The following is a 15,877-nucleotide window of genomic DNA, read 5'->3' as shown; positions in this document are numbered from 1 at the left end:
ATTCTGTGCAGGTTTGTCAAACATGATGTCAGATGGAGAGTTCCTGCGAACAAGCTGTGGCTCTCCAAACTATGCTGCCCCTGAGGTCATCTCGGGAAGGTAATGTTTTTTTTGCCATCTTTAGAAAATGACATTGACACAGAACTTTAGGCATTCTCCCACTTTATCGTTACAAGATCCTACATAAACAACACCAAATAAAATGTTGCTTTCATGGTTACAGGATAGTTTGTTTTTACTCGTCCTCAGGTTATATGCTGGTCCAGAGGTCGATATCTGGAGCAGTGGAGTCATTCTCTATGCCTTGTTGTGTGGGACACTTCCCTTTGATGACGATCATGTGCCAACCCTCTTTAAGAAGATCTGCGATGGGATCTTTTTCACCCCGCAGTATCTGAACCCTTCAGTCATAAGCCTCCTTAAACACATGCTGCAGGTGGACCCCATGAAAAGAGCCACCATCAAAGAGATCCGGTAAGCTGGGCGAGATTAATTACAAAGTCTTTTTTTCTTGTCTAGATGATATAGTGTCTTTTTTGAAGACAAGTGAATGTGAAACCAGTCTTACTGAAACTGTTGCATCTACAGTTTGTGGTTTGTTTTACTACAAAAATCATTTCTCCGCCCATAGAGAGGATGACTGGTTCAAACAGGACCTACCCAAGTACTTGTTCCCCGAGGACCCCTCCTACAGCAACAACATGATTGACGATGAGGCCCTGAAGGAGGTATGTGAGAAGTTTGAGTGCACAGAGGAGGAGGTCCTGGCCTGCATATACAGTCGCAACCATCAGGATCCGCTGGCTGTCGCCTACCATCTCATCATTGACAATCGTCGCATCATGAATGAAGCCAAGGATTTCTACCTGGCGTCCAGCCCTCCCGACTCTTTTCTAGACGACCAGCACTTGACTTCGTCTGGTGCAGCTGTGACCAGCACCGTCAAGCCCCACCCTGAGCGCGTACCCTTCCTCGTGGCGGAGACTCTCCCCAGGCCTCGCCACACACTAGATGAATTGAACCCCCAGAAGTCCAAGCACCAGGGTGTTAGAAGGGCCAAGTGGCACCTGGGTATCCGGAGTCAGAGTAGACCCAATGATATCATGTCAGAAGTGTGCCGTGCCATGAAACAGCTGGATTATGAGTGGAAGGTAAGGACAAACTCCATAAGAGGGGCGTATAGGAGAAAATAGACCTAAGACAGTGCTTCATTTGTTGTAGTTCAAATACAGTAAATGAAATAGGATCACATATTTAAATGGAATTAAAGATGAGATCATGTTACTAACTAACTGTAAATTAGAATTTGTGAGATCAGCTTTATATAGTCACTGTTTCTTCACTCTTCATAACTCTTCCAGGTTGTGAATCCATATTATCTACGAGTGAGAAGGAAGAATCCGATTACTGGGATGCAAACCAAGATGAGCCTTCAACTCTACCAGGTGGACAGTAGAACCTACCTCCTTGACTTCCGTAGCATAGACGGTAAGTATCCACTACTGTTCTGTGTCAGTTACATCTACTAAGATGTGTATTACACAGAAAATTAATGATTTTGATTACATATTTACAAAACTAATAAAAGCCTTGGTCATTGGTTAAACTGTTCAATAAACCTAAACTCTAAAAGATAATATAAAAGAAAAGGTAGTTCTGTTCTCTGATATTAGTTGTATCATTTAAACTGGGTTCATACCACTTCCTTAGAGTTTTGTAAAGTTAATAACCTGTTAACATATTGTGAGAAACTCTGAAGTGTTTTCCTGGATTCTGTCTGTAGTACACTGCATCAGTTCAGGCTTCATAAATGATTGACTTCAAGGTTTAGGGCTTGGGATTTTGCACAGTCTGTGTAGGTGTGCAGCGGCACATCAAAAGAAAATATGAGATAAGAGTGTTGTTATAGGCCATTAATGTAGTACAGGTATGCGGTGCAAAGGGTAGGAGAGAAAATTTTGACTTCAGGCAACGGCAAAGTCAGCCACAGAGTTTTTGTTTAGCTGCAGTTCTAACTGACGGCTTAGAGGAATGGAAGGCTGATTGCCTGATTAAAACTGACTTCGGCATGCATACATTTGTTGATATTTAAACCACATTTTTGTCAGTACTTCCCAGCAGTATATACAAGAATTTAGAGATGTCCCAAGCCAATCCCAAGGATCTGTATCTGGGCATATTAATGGATTGTTTTTGATTGAAAGTTTTTAATGCCTTTTTGCAGATACCCTGGTTATAGACATTGACCTGTAATGACAGTAAAGCTTTGTTTTGTTGTGTATTTTGTAGAAAACATTCTGTGTCTTGTGTTTATTCAGATGATATGTTGGAGACTAAATCTGGAACTGCTACACCTCTCCGCTCTGGGTCTGTGGGCAACTACCGCACCACTATTAAGAATGATGTAGATGGGGCAGACGCCCCAGCTATATCTAGCCTTGTGCACTCCACCAAGGCCGCAGAAGGCTCCTTAGCTTCATCATTGACCTCATCCATCGACTCAACGGGAGGTGGGGACAGCGCGTCTGTCCCTCGACCAGGAAGCCACACCATCGAGTTCTTTGAGATGTGTGCAAATCTTATTAAACTACTTGCACGATAGCTTGCAAAACAATCGCTAGCCTTTTTTCCTCTCCGAGTGTCTTTATAGCAATAAGCATGCAACCGATTCATGGCTCAGTTCATCCCAGCTGAGGATGAAGTGATTGTTCCATGGCACTGATGCAGGTTAGTGTTCCCTAAGCGGAAGAGATGTATACTGAGCTGGCAGGGAATGGAAGGGGTTACTGGAAAAGATGAATGACAAGCTACTTAATAGCTAGGACAGAACAACATTTAAGAGGGGGTTTTACAATTTTCTGATCAATTTAATAGCAAATGCCCACATCCCACCTATACATATATGCGCAAGTGATTACACTGAATTTTTCTGTACTGTAGCCAGTGACCGCTGCTTTCCAGTACAGAGAACAAGATCGAGTTTTTGCCTGCAGAGAGGGAAGCCACACGTTGAGGGTTTGGCATTTGGGTGGCAGTCGTAGAGGATGCAGGAAGCACTTTTGCACAAGTATCTTTTATTTCCTGCTGCTCTTGTATTTCTCTCAGTGGGGATCAGCGATGTGATGCAGATGTATCGGGGCGCTGCACTGGCTATAACTAGGGTTTTCATGCCCATCACATTCATTGGACTCTGAAGAAGTGCAGTGACCCTTGTGTTTCTGTCTTGCGTCAGAGACAAAAGAATGCTTCATCAGATTTATGTTTGGTTTAATTTTTTGGAGAATCTGAGTCGTCAGAGACTAAATTGTCATGGTTTTGTCCTTGTTGTAAAAATTTGTTTGAATTTGTCTGTCCCCTACATTTTTATATATAAAGACGTGAATATATTTATCAGTGCGTTAAGTGGACGCAGTGTTGGTTCTATTGGAAATGGAATTGTTTTCTTTATTGCATTAAGATCTATTGCTGGATGGTATATATTTTCCTTTTTTACTGTCTGGTTTTTAAATCAATATCACTGTTTCGTTTCCTTCAATCACAATTATTCTGATACTTGATTGTCTTTCCAGATAAATATAGCCTGCTTTTACCATTTAAGAGGTATTTTGCCATGACAGTCAAAATCTAGAAATATATCATTTTCAGTGTCACATATTAAAATGACAATTTGATTTTGACTTTTGTTATAATTTCTCTATTTCTTGTTTTCTTTTTTTAGATTAAGGATTAGGATTTGAGTATGATTACTGAGTGAAATGCCTTTTGCCTACATTCAATTTGTAAATGCCAATCCATCACAAGTGTATAGGCCTCAGGGCTCAATTTGAAAATTAGTAGTACTTACATGCAGTGCATGGACAATGTCTATTGGCAGGTGAATACATCCAAAATATTACCATTTATGGGTACGTTTATGTTTTGATTTGCCCATACATTCCCTTGAAGGTTGACCTTGCAAAAAGGTTTCAGATGTTTGAACATGAAACAGAATTGTGAGCTTGGAATTGTAAAGTCCTGCTGGGTAGATTGCAATTTTGATTCAGAAGAAAAAACATCACACAAGCTTTAAGATCATAAATGTGTGGCTTTATATTTGATAACAATGTTGGACAGAACCTGACACTTGCAAGCTCACAAAGTCTTCAATATTTCTTTAATCACAAGTATGATGCATCTCCCTCCATTTCCTGTCCACAGTCTTAAAGTTTTAAGTGGTGTCTATTGTTTGGCTGCCTTATCATTATCAGTACTGTCAAATACAGTTTTTACGTCAGTAAAAGTTTGAATTCCATGCTGGTCAGAATTATTGGCACCTTTTTGCAATTTTAAGGGTTTAAAGTCCACAAATTATTATGTCAGTTTTGTTAATTCACACATACTGTTTGTTTATAATTCACATATTATTCATATGGCTTGGCATGACAAAAGAAAAAAGAACATTCTTAACTGCAAAACAAAAAAAACTGATTATGTTGTTGCCAAACTATTGTAGACCTCAGTAACTGCTACCACCTTTTAATTACAGAAAAAGGAAAAAAAAAAACAAAGCAACCTTAAAGGTAAAATGGTTTCTTATTTAATTATCTTAATTTTTTTAGTCAATTATTCCAGATTTTAGACAACTTTCTCATTGCAAAATCAGACAAAAAATATTTGTATTAAGGGGTATTAGCAGTTGCTGAAGTCCTTGTTTCCAGTGTTTATCTCCCCACAGCTTTAAAAATGTAGAATATCTTGTCTGTATAAACGATTTTACATGTCAGAGATATTCAGCAAAAATTGCCAAGAGTGACAATAATTATGATCATCTTATTTCTCTTGCTGTCTTTCGAGGCAGGTGTGGACTGAATTATTTAGTTGATTTTTGACCTTTTTGTCTCAGTTTTAAACTAGAGTTTATAAAATATAGTGATCATGGTAAAGAAACGCACACTATGGTCTTTGAAAGATGTTGTAAAACTAAACATTTTAAGTTTAAAGGGCAGTTGCAAGTTTTGATTACAAAACCTTTCATGGGTTTCATGATCAGGTTTGTAGGCAAGATGAATGTGTGAAACTGTGACCTTTTTGACAGCTTATGGAGTAGTGTCCTAGGGGACTGTTAGCAGATCATTTCTGTCTACCTGAACTGCTTCAAAGAAATATTGTTCTATTTTTGTTTGACGTGTAAAGGGACCCTACCAGATGGACCAGTGTAAATCTGAATGGACAGTGTTGAAGTCATTTGTATACACAACTGCCTAATAAACTGCTAAATTGCACACAAATCTGCTGAACTTTCTCTGTATGTTACTTGTCTTTTGACAGGTTTGAGGAAAGATTAAATTTAACTTGAAATATATTATCAATTAAGTGCTAAGGAAACTGAATATTGTGCACTTTGACTGCATTTATGAGCATGGGTAAATGCAACATAAATGTAAACAAGGAATGTTAGCTATTCAGGTCATTTTAGAAGTACATTACACTATGATTGGCATTGTGATAGAAAACAATGATCATTTTGAAGAAACCTGTTCTGTTTATTAAAAAGTCTTGCGTGGCACAAAATGTGAAGAATGTAAAACAGTTTTGAGTCATGTTTGTGGTGCCATCTAGTGGGGGGAAATTAAGCGTCAGTCATTACATTTAGTAACATTTCCTGCAAAATAAAAGTATTTTTATTGTAAAATATAGATTTTTAAAAAATATATATATATCGCATCGTTAACATGCTCGTACCTCAACTTTTAAAAAGCAGTTCGTGTTTCTTTAAGAGACGATGTAAACATTTCCACAGCTTCCGGGTCATAAATCTGAAGGGGCACCAAATATGGCTAACCACTAGCTTCCGTCAGCTCGTTTAGCACACGGTAAACTCGCAGTGTGTGCGTATACCTTCCCTCCTGAGAACATTTCACTGTGTCAAATAACAATGTGGAACATGTTACGTTAAAATTACTTCTGTGTGAGCAAACGTACTGAGGTGGCAACTGTTTTTTACTGCTCGGTGGCCTTGGCTAACTTTAGCTCGCGTTGTTGTGACGGGGTTTGTTTATGAACTAGTCTTAGGGTTGTACGTTGTTGTATAACTTATATATATATGCCCATAAGAGATAAACCTAACTGCAGCAGCCGTGCTAAAACGTAGACGTCTAAGTTTTCAGGTGACGATAAGCTACGTGACTACCTGGTAATTTAACCACATTATGCAAGTTTTCTCATATTTCAAAATAAAAGTCTAATTCTTTCCAGTAATGATTATATACTTAACTTAGTTCAGACGAGGTAATGTTTCTGTGAGCGCCCCCCACCACCCACTCCCACCCCCCTTTCTCCCCTACAGGATGGCTTCATTTGGCTGGAAGAGGAAAGTTGGTGAGAAGGTTTCAAAGTCAGCGGTCCAGCAGTTTGAGGCTGAGGCAGAGAAGGCTGAGGATGATGGTCCAAGACAGGAGGAGGATGTGGACTGGCTGCACGCCATCAAACGACGGCGGGAGATCCTGCTGGAGGACTGTGCAGCCAAGAGCAAGAGGCTGAAGGACGAGGGTGCACAGCTGGCTGAGCAAGGCAGGTGAGGGATGCTGTTTTTTTTGTGTGCATGCAGTGTGCACGTCGTGTCAGTGACAGCTTTAATCATAGCAGACAAACGTGTATTATTTGGTCAGTTTTGAAACGTCTTTGTGATATTCCTTGTATACAGAGGCCCAAGGGTTCTGCATTGAAGTATGAGTTGCTGTGTGGGTGGAGGGATTAGGTAGGTTTTCTTTTGCAGATCATAACTCAATAACTAGAAAAATGCAGTGTACTGTTAACTCCTCGGCATTGAATATTTGCTGGTGGTGAACAAACACGCTTTATGCATATGCTTTTATTTCCTTTGAAAGACATTTTCCATACTCTGTGCCAGTTCCATAGCAAGCAGGATTACATCTTGAATCGTATTTGATTCTGTGATACTGAGGGCTTCCTGTCTGTGTGCTGGACTAGATAGGATAGCAGTGGCTTAATTACGCCTTTGCATGCTGTCCAGAAAGGGCTGTTACCATAGACAGTGAGTCATCAGCTGCTCATCTGCTGAAGCAGGGTCTGCTAAACATAAGCAGTTAGGACATTTACAGTGAGAAAGGAGGAAGAGGAGGGTGCAGAGGGACACTTCCAGCTTTTACTGTGTGTTTTGGTTGATGAAACGGTGGACTTTGGTGGAGATTATCTATAGAATAACCTAAAGGAGCAACACAATAACTATGGACATGTGATATTAGAAATCTTCCATTGGAGGGCACCATTGTACAGAGCACAGAGACCTATCTAACACAGCTAATAGCTTTCTATTGTCTTGCTAATAAATATTTCCCAGGCACAGTAAACCTAGTGTCATCTAAGCTTGAGGTTTTCTCTGTATCTTATTTAATGTTTTTTTTGTGAAAGTAAAATGTGTGTTTTGGTGTCTGCAATGATACGTTCTTGTATAAATCAGGATTTCAAAAGCCAAAGAGCTGTATTCCTCTCAAGATGAGGTCAGTAAATGTGTGTAACAACAGTTATTTGTGTTTTGGCCATGGGAGAAGCTGGTCTTCAGGCCAGAAAGAGATAGAAACATATTTAAATTGCTCCTACAATCTACTCTAACACCCCCCGGTGATTTTTAAGACGTCCAGCATTACCTTTAGCCTTGTATTGTGTGCAAAATAATTACTCCGCTACCTTTTGTGTAAAGAAAACAAAACGGGCCTCATTCAGAAAATGTAATGATATATCTTCCAAAATAATTGACCTCTTTAGCCAATAACAATCACTTTGTGAAATTTCCCCAGTCTAGTAGATGTAATGCTGTTGACTGCCTGTAATTGTATTTGCAAGAAGAAAGTGGATTTTGCCGGGGAAATGATGTCTTTCCTGGTGCTCCATAATGGCTGTTTGGAGGTTTGAGATGGTGTCTGGTCGGCCATGTTAGCCAGGATTCTTCTCCTCTTACGACATCCTCTGATGTCAGCCTATCATTACCAAGGTTTAGATGCTGCTGAAGAATTGAAGAATCTCCTCATGGGTCACGTCGTGTGCATGGGCGGGCCTGTGAAGGTTTTGTAAGGTCAGCCGATATTTCTTTATGTAAATGTACGAGGGCCAAGAGTCCCAGTTAGACCCAGTTTCCTCTCAAAATGGCCAAGGTTTTACCAACTCCAGTCAATATTAAGCTAGATTTAGCAGTGTACCTTTTTTAACCGTATGTCCGATTTTGCATCATATAAGTACAGAATAATTATAAACTATCTACAGACACAGTAATCTTCATACAGCAGCACACCAGAACATTTTCTGTAATATCGGCTGCTGTGCAGAGTAGAATCTTAATAAGGATGACTGACAGCCCTGTCATTGTTGAATGCACGCATGACCTTGGTGACACTTTTATTCATGAACTGCACAGAAAAGAAAATGAAAAATACCCACGTCTGACTGAGAAATGAATGCCTGAACAAACAATCAGAACAAACAATCAGAAAGAACATTATACAAGGCAGACTGCTCATTCATGTAAATGCGGCTTTATTCTGGGCCACTATTTATTGCTCAGCATTGAAATGAGAGTTGACCGAAGCTCACTCAGAGTCTTTAAGCTCCTGAGTATTTGTAATAGCAATGCAAAGACTGCATTTGCTCGACACCATCATTTCAAATAGGTTGTACAACAGATGATTGACAGGTCTCTCCTTCACTGAGACATCAGCTTGAACCCATTTGTACATTTGTGAGAATTCTAGTAGTAGTACTAGTTTAAACACTTGTGGGAGTTTTCTGAACAAGCAGGTCACATCATCATCCAAATACTCCACATAGTTGGCTGATTTGTGTGGCTTCCAGCTGCCATTCTGAGTCAGATTTTTCAGACTAAAACTCAGCTTGCAAGATGTTATGTGGCTCTCTGGGGCAACATTCAGCATCCTCTGAAGGCTTGTTTTGGAATTTGACAGTTTTTGCCCACTAATAGACAAACGGCGAAACAAACATATCAAAGTTTAACAAAAGCCACTCAAATCAGTTTCATATTCTGAGTCTCCTCAGGAAGAACAGTCCTTCCTGAAGAGGGCTTCGGTGTTATGAGTCAAGTCCAGGTTTTTTTTATTTTTATTTTTTTATTGATTTGGACCCAAGGAGTCCACCCTCTTCACTTCCCCTTCCTGGAAGAAAAGCAGGACAGGGGTCCTCCTGTTTCTCTGGAAATTCATCACAAGCTTTTTGGTTTTCCTGATATTGAGCTTAAGGTGATTAGCGTTGGGCTACGTGACAAACTCTCTATCGGTCCTCTGTATTCCTCAGTAAAAAAAAAGGCCTGTAAGTGAAGACGACATGATTCTCACTGGAAATTATTCACTGGAATCATACATATCAAAATATAGATAAAAAGATATTAAAAAAAATAGAATATCTGTTATTAAATTCCTTCAAAGTCTTCACTACATCATGTGAGTCTGGACAGACATCGATATAGATGCATATCTGTGTTGGGGATGTTTCCTTCTTTTGGACAGAAGCGTGTGAAACGGTCATAATGTATCTTCCCATGTCAGCACAAAAACATGCTGCAAATATGTCACTTCAAATTACTTACGGGAGTGCACTTCTATCATTCCAATGATTGCAGGACTCTGTTTATCCTATTCTTTGTCTCCCTCTCCCTCTGCCCTGTGTACAGAGTACAGTAGAGGTGTCAGTTTTACCCCCCAGTCCCCCCCATGTGTTGTATTACTTATTGCCTAATTTCCTCATATGATTTTGCAGTATCTTTTGCCTCATCTCTTGGTACGATTTCCACACTGCTCTAGTTCCATTTCTTCAACTCCTGTGCGGTATATGTTTTCCCTGGCTTGATCGTGGTCACGGCTGTAATCCAAGTTTTATAACTGATCGGCGTTTATGGTCTCATTATGTGGTTTTTTTATTGGTTTTTAATTTTTCAGGATATCCTTGTCCATGAAGTTCTAAAAGATGACGACAGACACATTGTGTTGTCGAACCCAGGGTTTCACCTCATAATCTTTCCAAGCCCTTTGTCTTAATCAGGCTATTGAAATGATTCTTGAGTCCATATTGACTTTAGGAGGAGAGGGTTGTCAGAGTGAGCGTGAAACATTTACGTGTCCATTCAGTGTGTTGAAAAAGTGACAAAATCTGCTTGTCAAAAAAAACGGAACCCTTACAAACAAATTATGCAAACAGATCCGCGGACTACAGTGGTAAGGTTGCAGCCACACATAATGTGACTTCTGCCCTATTTTTTTCTTGCATGTCTGAAAAGGAGCTATTAAGCCAATCGGTGTCCTACTCAAATAAGAAAACACACAGGCTTACCCATCTCAGTGGGCCTTTTTGGATGTATTTTAGCTTGCTGCAATCCTCGTGTACTCTGTCAGACAAGTGGACAGGCCTCGTGGAGTCCGCTTGCAGCGTTATAGGGTCTAGAAGCCCTAGGAGGAGAAGCTCTAGGAGCCATAATCATCGTTAAAACAACAAGATCAGTCAATGAAAATAAGGAATAACTGAAATGCACAAAACACATGGGGAGGGTGATTCACTGAAACATGACATGACATGAAAGTATATTTATCTGAGCTTCTGAGAAGGCATATACAAGAATGGAGGCACGGGATTGGGTTAAGGGGTTAGGGTTAGGTTTCCTGACTTTTCTATGAAATCAAATCACCAGGGAGAACAACTTCACGATACCCACCGACCAAACATGTCGCCCTACGTTAGGTTAGGTAACATGTCTCAAATGTCAGGGCCCAATTGCCCTCCTTTATGTGATTGTTTATTTGAGTTCATTCTTTTGCGTTACAAAGAAGTAACAAAGAATTGAATATCAGCCAAGTCAATACAAAGCCATGTTTACCGTCATGTAGTGCAGCGCATCTGTGTAGCGCATTAATAGCTTTGGGTAACTTTAAATAATAGCCAACAAACATTTGTGCATTATAAATAATTCAGATGCATGGCTGTTTAGTTGTGTATCACACTGCAATGCTTCCCCAGTATACAGTGCACCAGTAGCAGCCAGGTAACAGTTTATGATGGTTTCTTTTTGTGTGTTTAATCCCCCAGTTTTACCATGTGTATTTGAACCACAATGTTTTTTTTTTATTCAGGCACTGGGAGGCCATTAAGAAGTGGGACGAGGCCATTCATCTGACTCCAGACAACCCAGTTCTATATGAGATGAAGTCTCAGGTATATTATCAACCTATATTTTATTTACAAATGTTCTCCTCATACTTATTATATCTACTGCTTTTTTTTCTCGAAAGAATTTTTCTCATCTGTCTTAAAATAGTACTCAGCATTGCACTCTTCAAACATTGTTGGATTCACAGTGGAGAGTATAAAAATAAAATCCACTCATTCTTCTTCCTTGTCAAAACATGCTGGCTACATTGCCCATAATTGAACTCAACCGCGGACAGTTGTGTTTGTGTGATTCGGGTGTGTTGTGCTAGTAGCTGCTAATGTACATCTACCTTTACATTTACATCTAAATCTACAGAAGTTCTGTAAGCTCACTTTTCAACTCTTCACCCCCAAATATTTTTCATTTTGAAACCAACGTTGCGCCACTCCGTCTCATGCCACAAAAAGGTTTGTACAATTTTTTCCACATTTGCAGTAGTAGTGTGGTTAAAATTGCCGTAACATTTGGCAGTTAACCACATGGCTAGTGCAATGTATGTTTCTGCTGTTTGTATATTTACATCTGGGTTTAACGATATATCTGACTGGTTTTGTGTTCAGTATATACTAAAGAACTCATAGCCAACGTGAAACAAATCAGTCACGTGCTGCAGCTTGTTTTGCAGCTTGAAATTTCAAGATTCCTAAACACATATTCCCTTTATGTCCTGCGGTTTGGGAATGCTAGTGACCACCAGCGCACTCTGTATGATGCATTTCTACACATCCCTGCTTGTGGACTGTGTGTGGGATTATTTATCAGCCATCATGGCCACATAGACCCTCTTTCAGCTGCCACTTTGGTATGCATTTAAGCTAGAGACGTGATATCAGCATGTTGATGACACCACTAACCACACCACTAGCATGTTTCCCATAGCTTTAATGTTTTCTCTTTTTTAGCTCCATTTCCTTGTTCTTTTCTCTTGTTCTTTTCACTTCCTCTTCCTCTGGGTTGATGTCTTTGTTATTCTGCTGTCGTTCCTCAGCTGCCGCTTTCCCTTTTCCCTTTAACATAGGAATTTTGAAGAAATGGTTCCCATATATTTACGCAAAGTGAAGTCAAGAAGAGGCAGACAGAAGAGTAGAGCTCTTTCCATTATTTCTTATTCATTTAGTACAGCTAACACAATAAAATCTCTCCTTATAGTCATAACCGATCACATGACATGGATTTCTGTATGCCTAATATAATATTATCCATTATAAGACATTTGAGAAGGAAATCATTAGAGGACCAGGCCACCTCAAAAAGATCTTTCTCCCACGCCATGACTGAGTTGTAGCACAGACTTCTGTTTTTTTCCAAATGTGTTTGAATACATGTGTATCGCACATATAACCTATTAGTGTCCATTATCAGTGTGGATGTTACTCACATTAATTTGGCTAAAAATAGGCTGGACCTCATCATGTTCTCATTACATGCCCCAGATGACGAGGATGTTACACTGATGCTGTTCACTTCCCCTCATCACTTTCTTCCTATTAAGCTGGTCATTAAAACTGTCAGTTTTATGGTGAGTTTTTATCAGTGGATATGACTGTGTGTGATGCATGGGTATTAAGGCGGTGATAAAACTATTATTGAGGTTTCGGAACTGGTGCTGTTCTTGCATCTTAATTGCTTATTGAAGTGCAACAGACAAACACTGAACACTGAAGAGGTGCTGCTACCACCAACATAAAAAAGGGTGGGCCTTTTTTATGTTGGTGGTTTCTTTGGTTAAAAGTGCACTTGTGTCTCAGAAGAAAATGCACAGACAGATAACAAAGGACAAAATGTCACATTGTGAGACTGAAAACAACCAGAGTGTACTTTGAGGTCACACTTTCACAAGTACACACCGTAAGTGTTCTAGTAGTAGTACATAACTACATACATTTAACCTATATGTATGATCTTCTGACAAACATACTGTAGCAGCAATACAGAGTTTCTCAGTTACTGTGTTGTTTGCTACATGACAGAAAATCAGGATTAAAAAGTAAAACTATCAAACTGCATGCATTTATCCACTTAGTGTCTGAATAAAAGATGATTCATGAGACTCATCTGGGTCTGGCAAAGTTGAAGAGGTTAATGAGGTTAGTGCAACACTGTTAAATGTTATAGATAAGTACATCACAGAGAGTAATGTGAACATGACTAATAATATAATATAATGTTCTTATACTTGAACCAGGGTTGCAAAATGAATCTGCTGATTAATTTCCCAATTAATTGTTTGGTTCTATAATGTCACAAAATAGTTTATTTGCCCATCACAAGTTACCAAGATAACATCTCTAAATGTCTTGTTTTGTCTGACCAATAGTGCAAAACTCATTTCTTATTCAGTTATTGATGACTGTTCATTTTGTGTTAATCAAATGAGCTGTTTATCAACCATTTGTTCTACTCTACACACCACAAAGAAAATATAAAACTGGAAAATATTGACTATCAACATCATGAACATGCTATAAAATATGTGTATAACATTTGTGGACCAGCTATGACATGCTCTCAGCTGTGTTTAGTCCTCCGTCAGTGTCTACACAGTGTGTCCAGGCTTAAGTGTAGGTCAATACACTACCACTTTAGTGCATTAAACAGGAGAAAATGTCCTGTGTAGGCCAGACCAACCCAATACGAATTAAAATAAAGCCCCATTCTTTATTTATTACTGTGTTAACACTGGGAATCAAACTTCTCTCCATTGTGAAGGGTACTCGGTGCTCATTATAGACCGATCGAACCAGTCTTGAACCACGCCATATTTGTCCACAGGTACTGACCATTCTGCAGGAGGTGTTCCCCGCTGTGAAGGCAGCGGAGATGGCAGTGAAGTTCCGCCCCCTTTGGTGGGAGGGCTGGCAGACTCTGGGCCGTGCCCAGCTCAACCTGGGAGAGGTGGACCTGGTGAGTATGGCTGGCAGTACGCTCCAAATGAAAACAAATCAGTTTTATGTTCGCAAAAGCTGTCCAACTGCTATCGAGGCCCGCAAACAAATGACTACGTACAACTACTAGATGGGAATTTGTGAGTCATAGCGGGAAGAGACAACAGTGAAAAAAATAATTACATATTCTTTGCTAATTGCACATGACAGTGTATTAGCAGTGGCTGAGACTGTGCTCACCGCGGTGATTAGAACCAAATGCATTGCTTGGTTGTGATTGAAAAATGCCATTTTGCAGGTACAAACGCCAAAATCCAAGCTGGCATGTACAGACTGTACCGATTTACGCAGCAGTGTTGCATAGCAAGTTGATGGCTTCTTACTTAGTCAGTCCCTAATGATCTTAATTGGAATGCCCCCATTTCATTTCAACCTGTTATCGTTGCTGACTATAAATTAGTTGTGTCTTCGTTTTTGAAGAGCCGTCAAGATGCGTCAGTTACTTCTGTTTACTACTTTTTGCAAGCTTCTTGCCTCTGAGATGAGGTACCTCCTTCCAAACCATGCCCAGGAGCCTGAGGCTTGGACGATTGCTTAAATTGCCCCAGAACATGCCAGGACCTGTGGGTGTATGAAACCTGCAGATCAGGGTTACACCATTCGCCCCATTTGCCCCATTTAGAGCCAAGCAAACAGGGTTAAACTCAGAAGGCCTCCTGCGAATGGCACTGTGTGTCACTCCCAGAGCAAGAGACCTGTCCTACGGCACCAAGACAACAATGGGAAGTGTTGAAAGTTTCTTGAGCAAAAACTAAACCAAATATAGACACACCTCTTTGTATAATGAAACTGTTGGGAAGGAAGGGGGAAAAAAACGCTCATCTATTTTTAGCTAGGCTTGTTCAGTCGAGTTTTAAAGCTTCAACTGTATGTATGCATCAACATGTTGAGTAGTGCCTGTTTGTGCAAATTTGAGTGCAGCGATTCTGTTCTTTTCTTTCTCTTCTTTCATTTCCACTTCTCTGTCTCACTTGAGGAAAGTGGAAAATATCCAAACGAAACCAACGTATAGCTCCTGATTTCAGTTTTGTCACATCTCATAATGATTTTTTAAGTACTGGAAACTTACATTGGCAACACTGCAGCATGACCGCTCTGCTGCCATTCATCATCTGATTATTATCATTAAGTTCTCTTTTGGCCACAATTTTCACAGAGAAGCCGGCTAATCTGCCTCCTGTAGCATTTTGTCTGTATAAGCATTACTTTCAATATAAAGAGTTGATAAAACTCTACTCTGTTCAGGATGAAACTTGATATGTTGTTTCGGGCATAAGCAGTTTCATTTGTCAAAAATTTATTACAGTTAGACTGTCAAAGACTTTTTCAGTTGAACTTGACACTGCAGGTTATTTATGTAACAGGTAGGGAATGTTGACAGTTAAGCGGTGTTTGTTTAATAGGAAGGCTTAGTCTTTTACATAGAATCCAATCAGGTATTGCAGCTCTGCTCTCCTCCAAAACTTCAACTCTGTGTATAACTTGATGACGGTGCATTAAGAAACTCTGACCAATCACAAGTGCAATAGTGTTTTGTAGTTCCAGCAACTCTTACAGAGAGTGATGTGTCTTCCTAGCTAAAACGAACTAGCATTGCGTCACATAAGTTTCAGGAGTCACATTAAACTTCCATTCATATCATATTCATATGTATGTATGTATGTATGTATGTGTATATATATATATATATATATATATATATATATATATGCTTAACAGATTTCAG

General features: G+C 39.6%; 2 protein-coding genes across 4 annotated transcripts in view; both read left to right on the top strand.

Moving 5' to 3' along the window:
• prkaa1 (protein kinase, AMP-activated, alpha 1 catalytic subunit) overlaps window positions 1–5,267 on the top strand; it is a 10,636-nt gene extending 5,369 nt beyond the window's left edge. Inside the window, exons 5-9 of the mRNA XM_035667778.1 lie at window positions 12–99; window positions 250–474; window positions 632–1,151; window positions 1,362–1,488; window positions 2,319–5,267. Of these exons, the coding sequence (XP_035523671.1) occupies window positions 12–99; window positions 250–474; window positions 632–1,151; window positions 1,362–1,488; window positions 2,319–2,602 (1,244 nt within the window). The 3' untranslated portion in view covers window positions 2,603–5,267. The remainder of the gene's footprint in view (window positions 1–11; window positions 100–249; window positions 475–631; window positions 1,152–1,361; window positions 1,489–2,318) is intronic.
• Window positions 5,268–5,757: 490 nt separating this feature from the next.
• The window catches only part of ttc33 (tetratricopeptide repeat domain 33), an 11,974-nt gene continuing 1,854 nt past the window's right edge, over window positions 5,758–15,877 (top strand). The window contains exons 1-4 of one of the 3 annotated variants that reach the window (XM_035667902.1): window positions 5,758–5,867; window positions 6,326–6,553; window positions 11,127–11,208; window positions 13,979–14,110. In XM_035667902.1, coding sequence (XP_035523795.1) covers window positions 6,327–6,553; window positions 11,127–11,208; window positions 13,979–14,110 — 441 coding nt within the window. In that variant the 5' untranslated portion in view covers window positions 5,758–5,867; window position 6,326. Of the gene's footprint in view, window positions 6,173–6,325; window positions 6,554–11,126; window positions 11,209–13,978; window positions 14,111–15,877 lie in introns of all 3 variants that reach the window. The other 2 variants (XM_035667901.1, XM_035667899.1) reach the window with 2 other exon arrangements.

This window comes from Morone saxatilis, unplaced genomic scaffold, assembly GCF_004916995.1.
Source record: "Morone saxatilis isolate NCDOM2014 unplaced genomic scaffold, NCSU_SB_2.0 Contig21, whole genome shotgun sequence".
NCBI lineage: Eukaryota > Metazoa > Chordata > Actinopteri > Moronidae > Morone > Morone saxatilis.
Note: the sequence above shows the minus strand (reverse complement) of the source record. Positions and strands in the feature narration are given on the sequence as shown.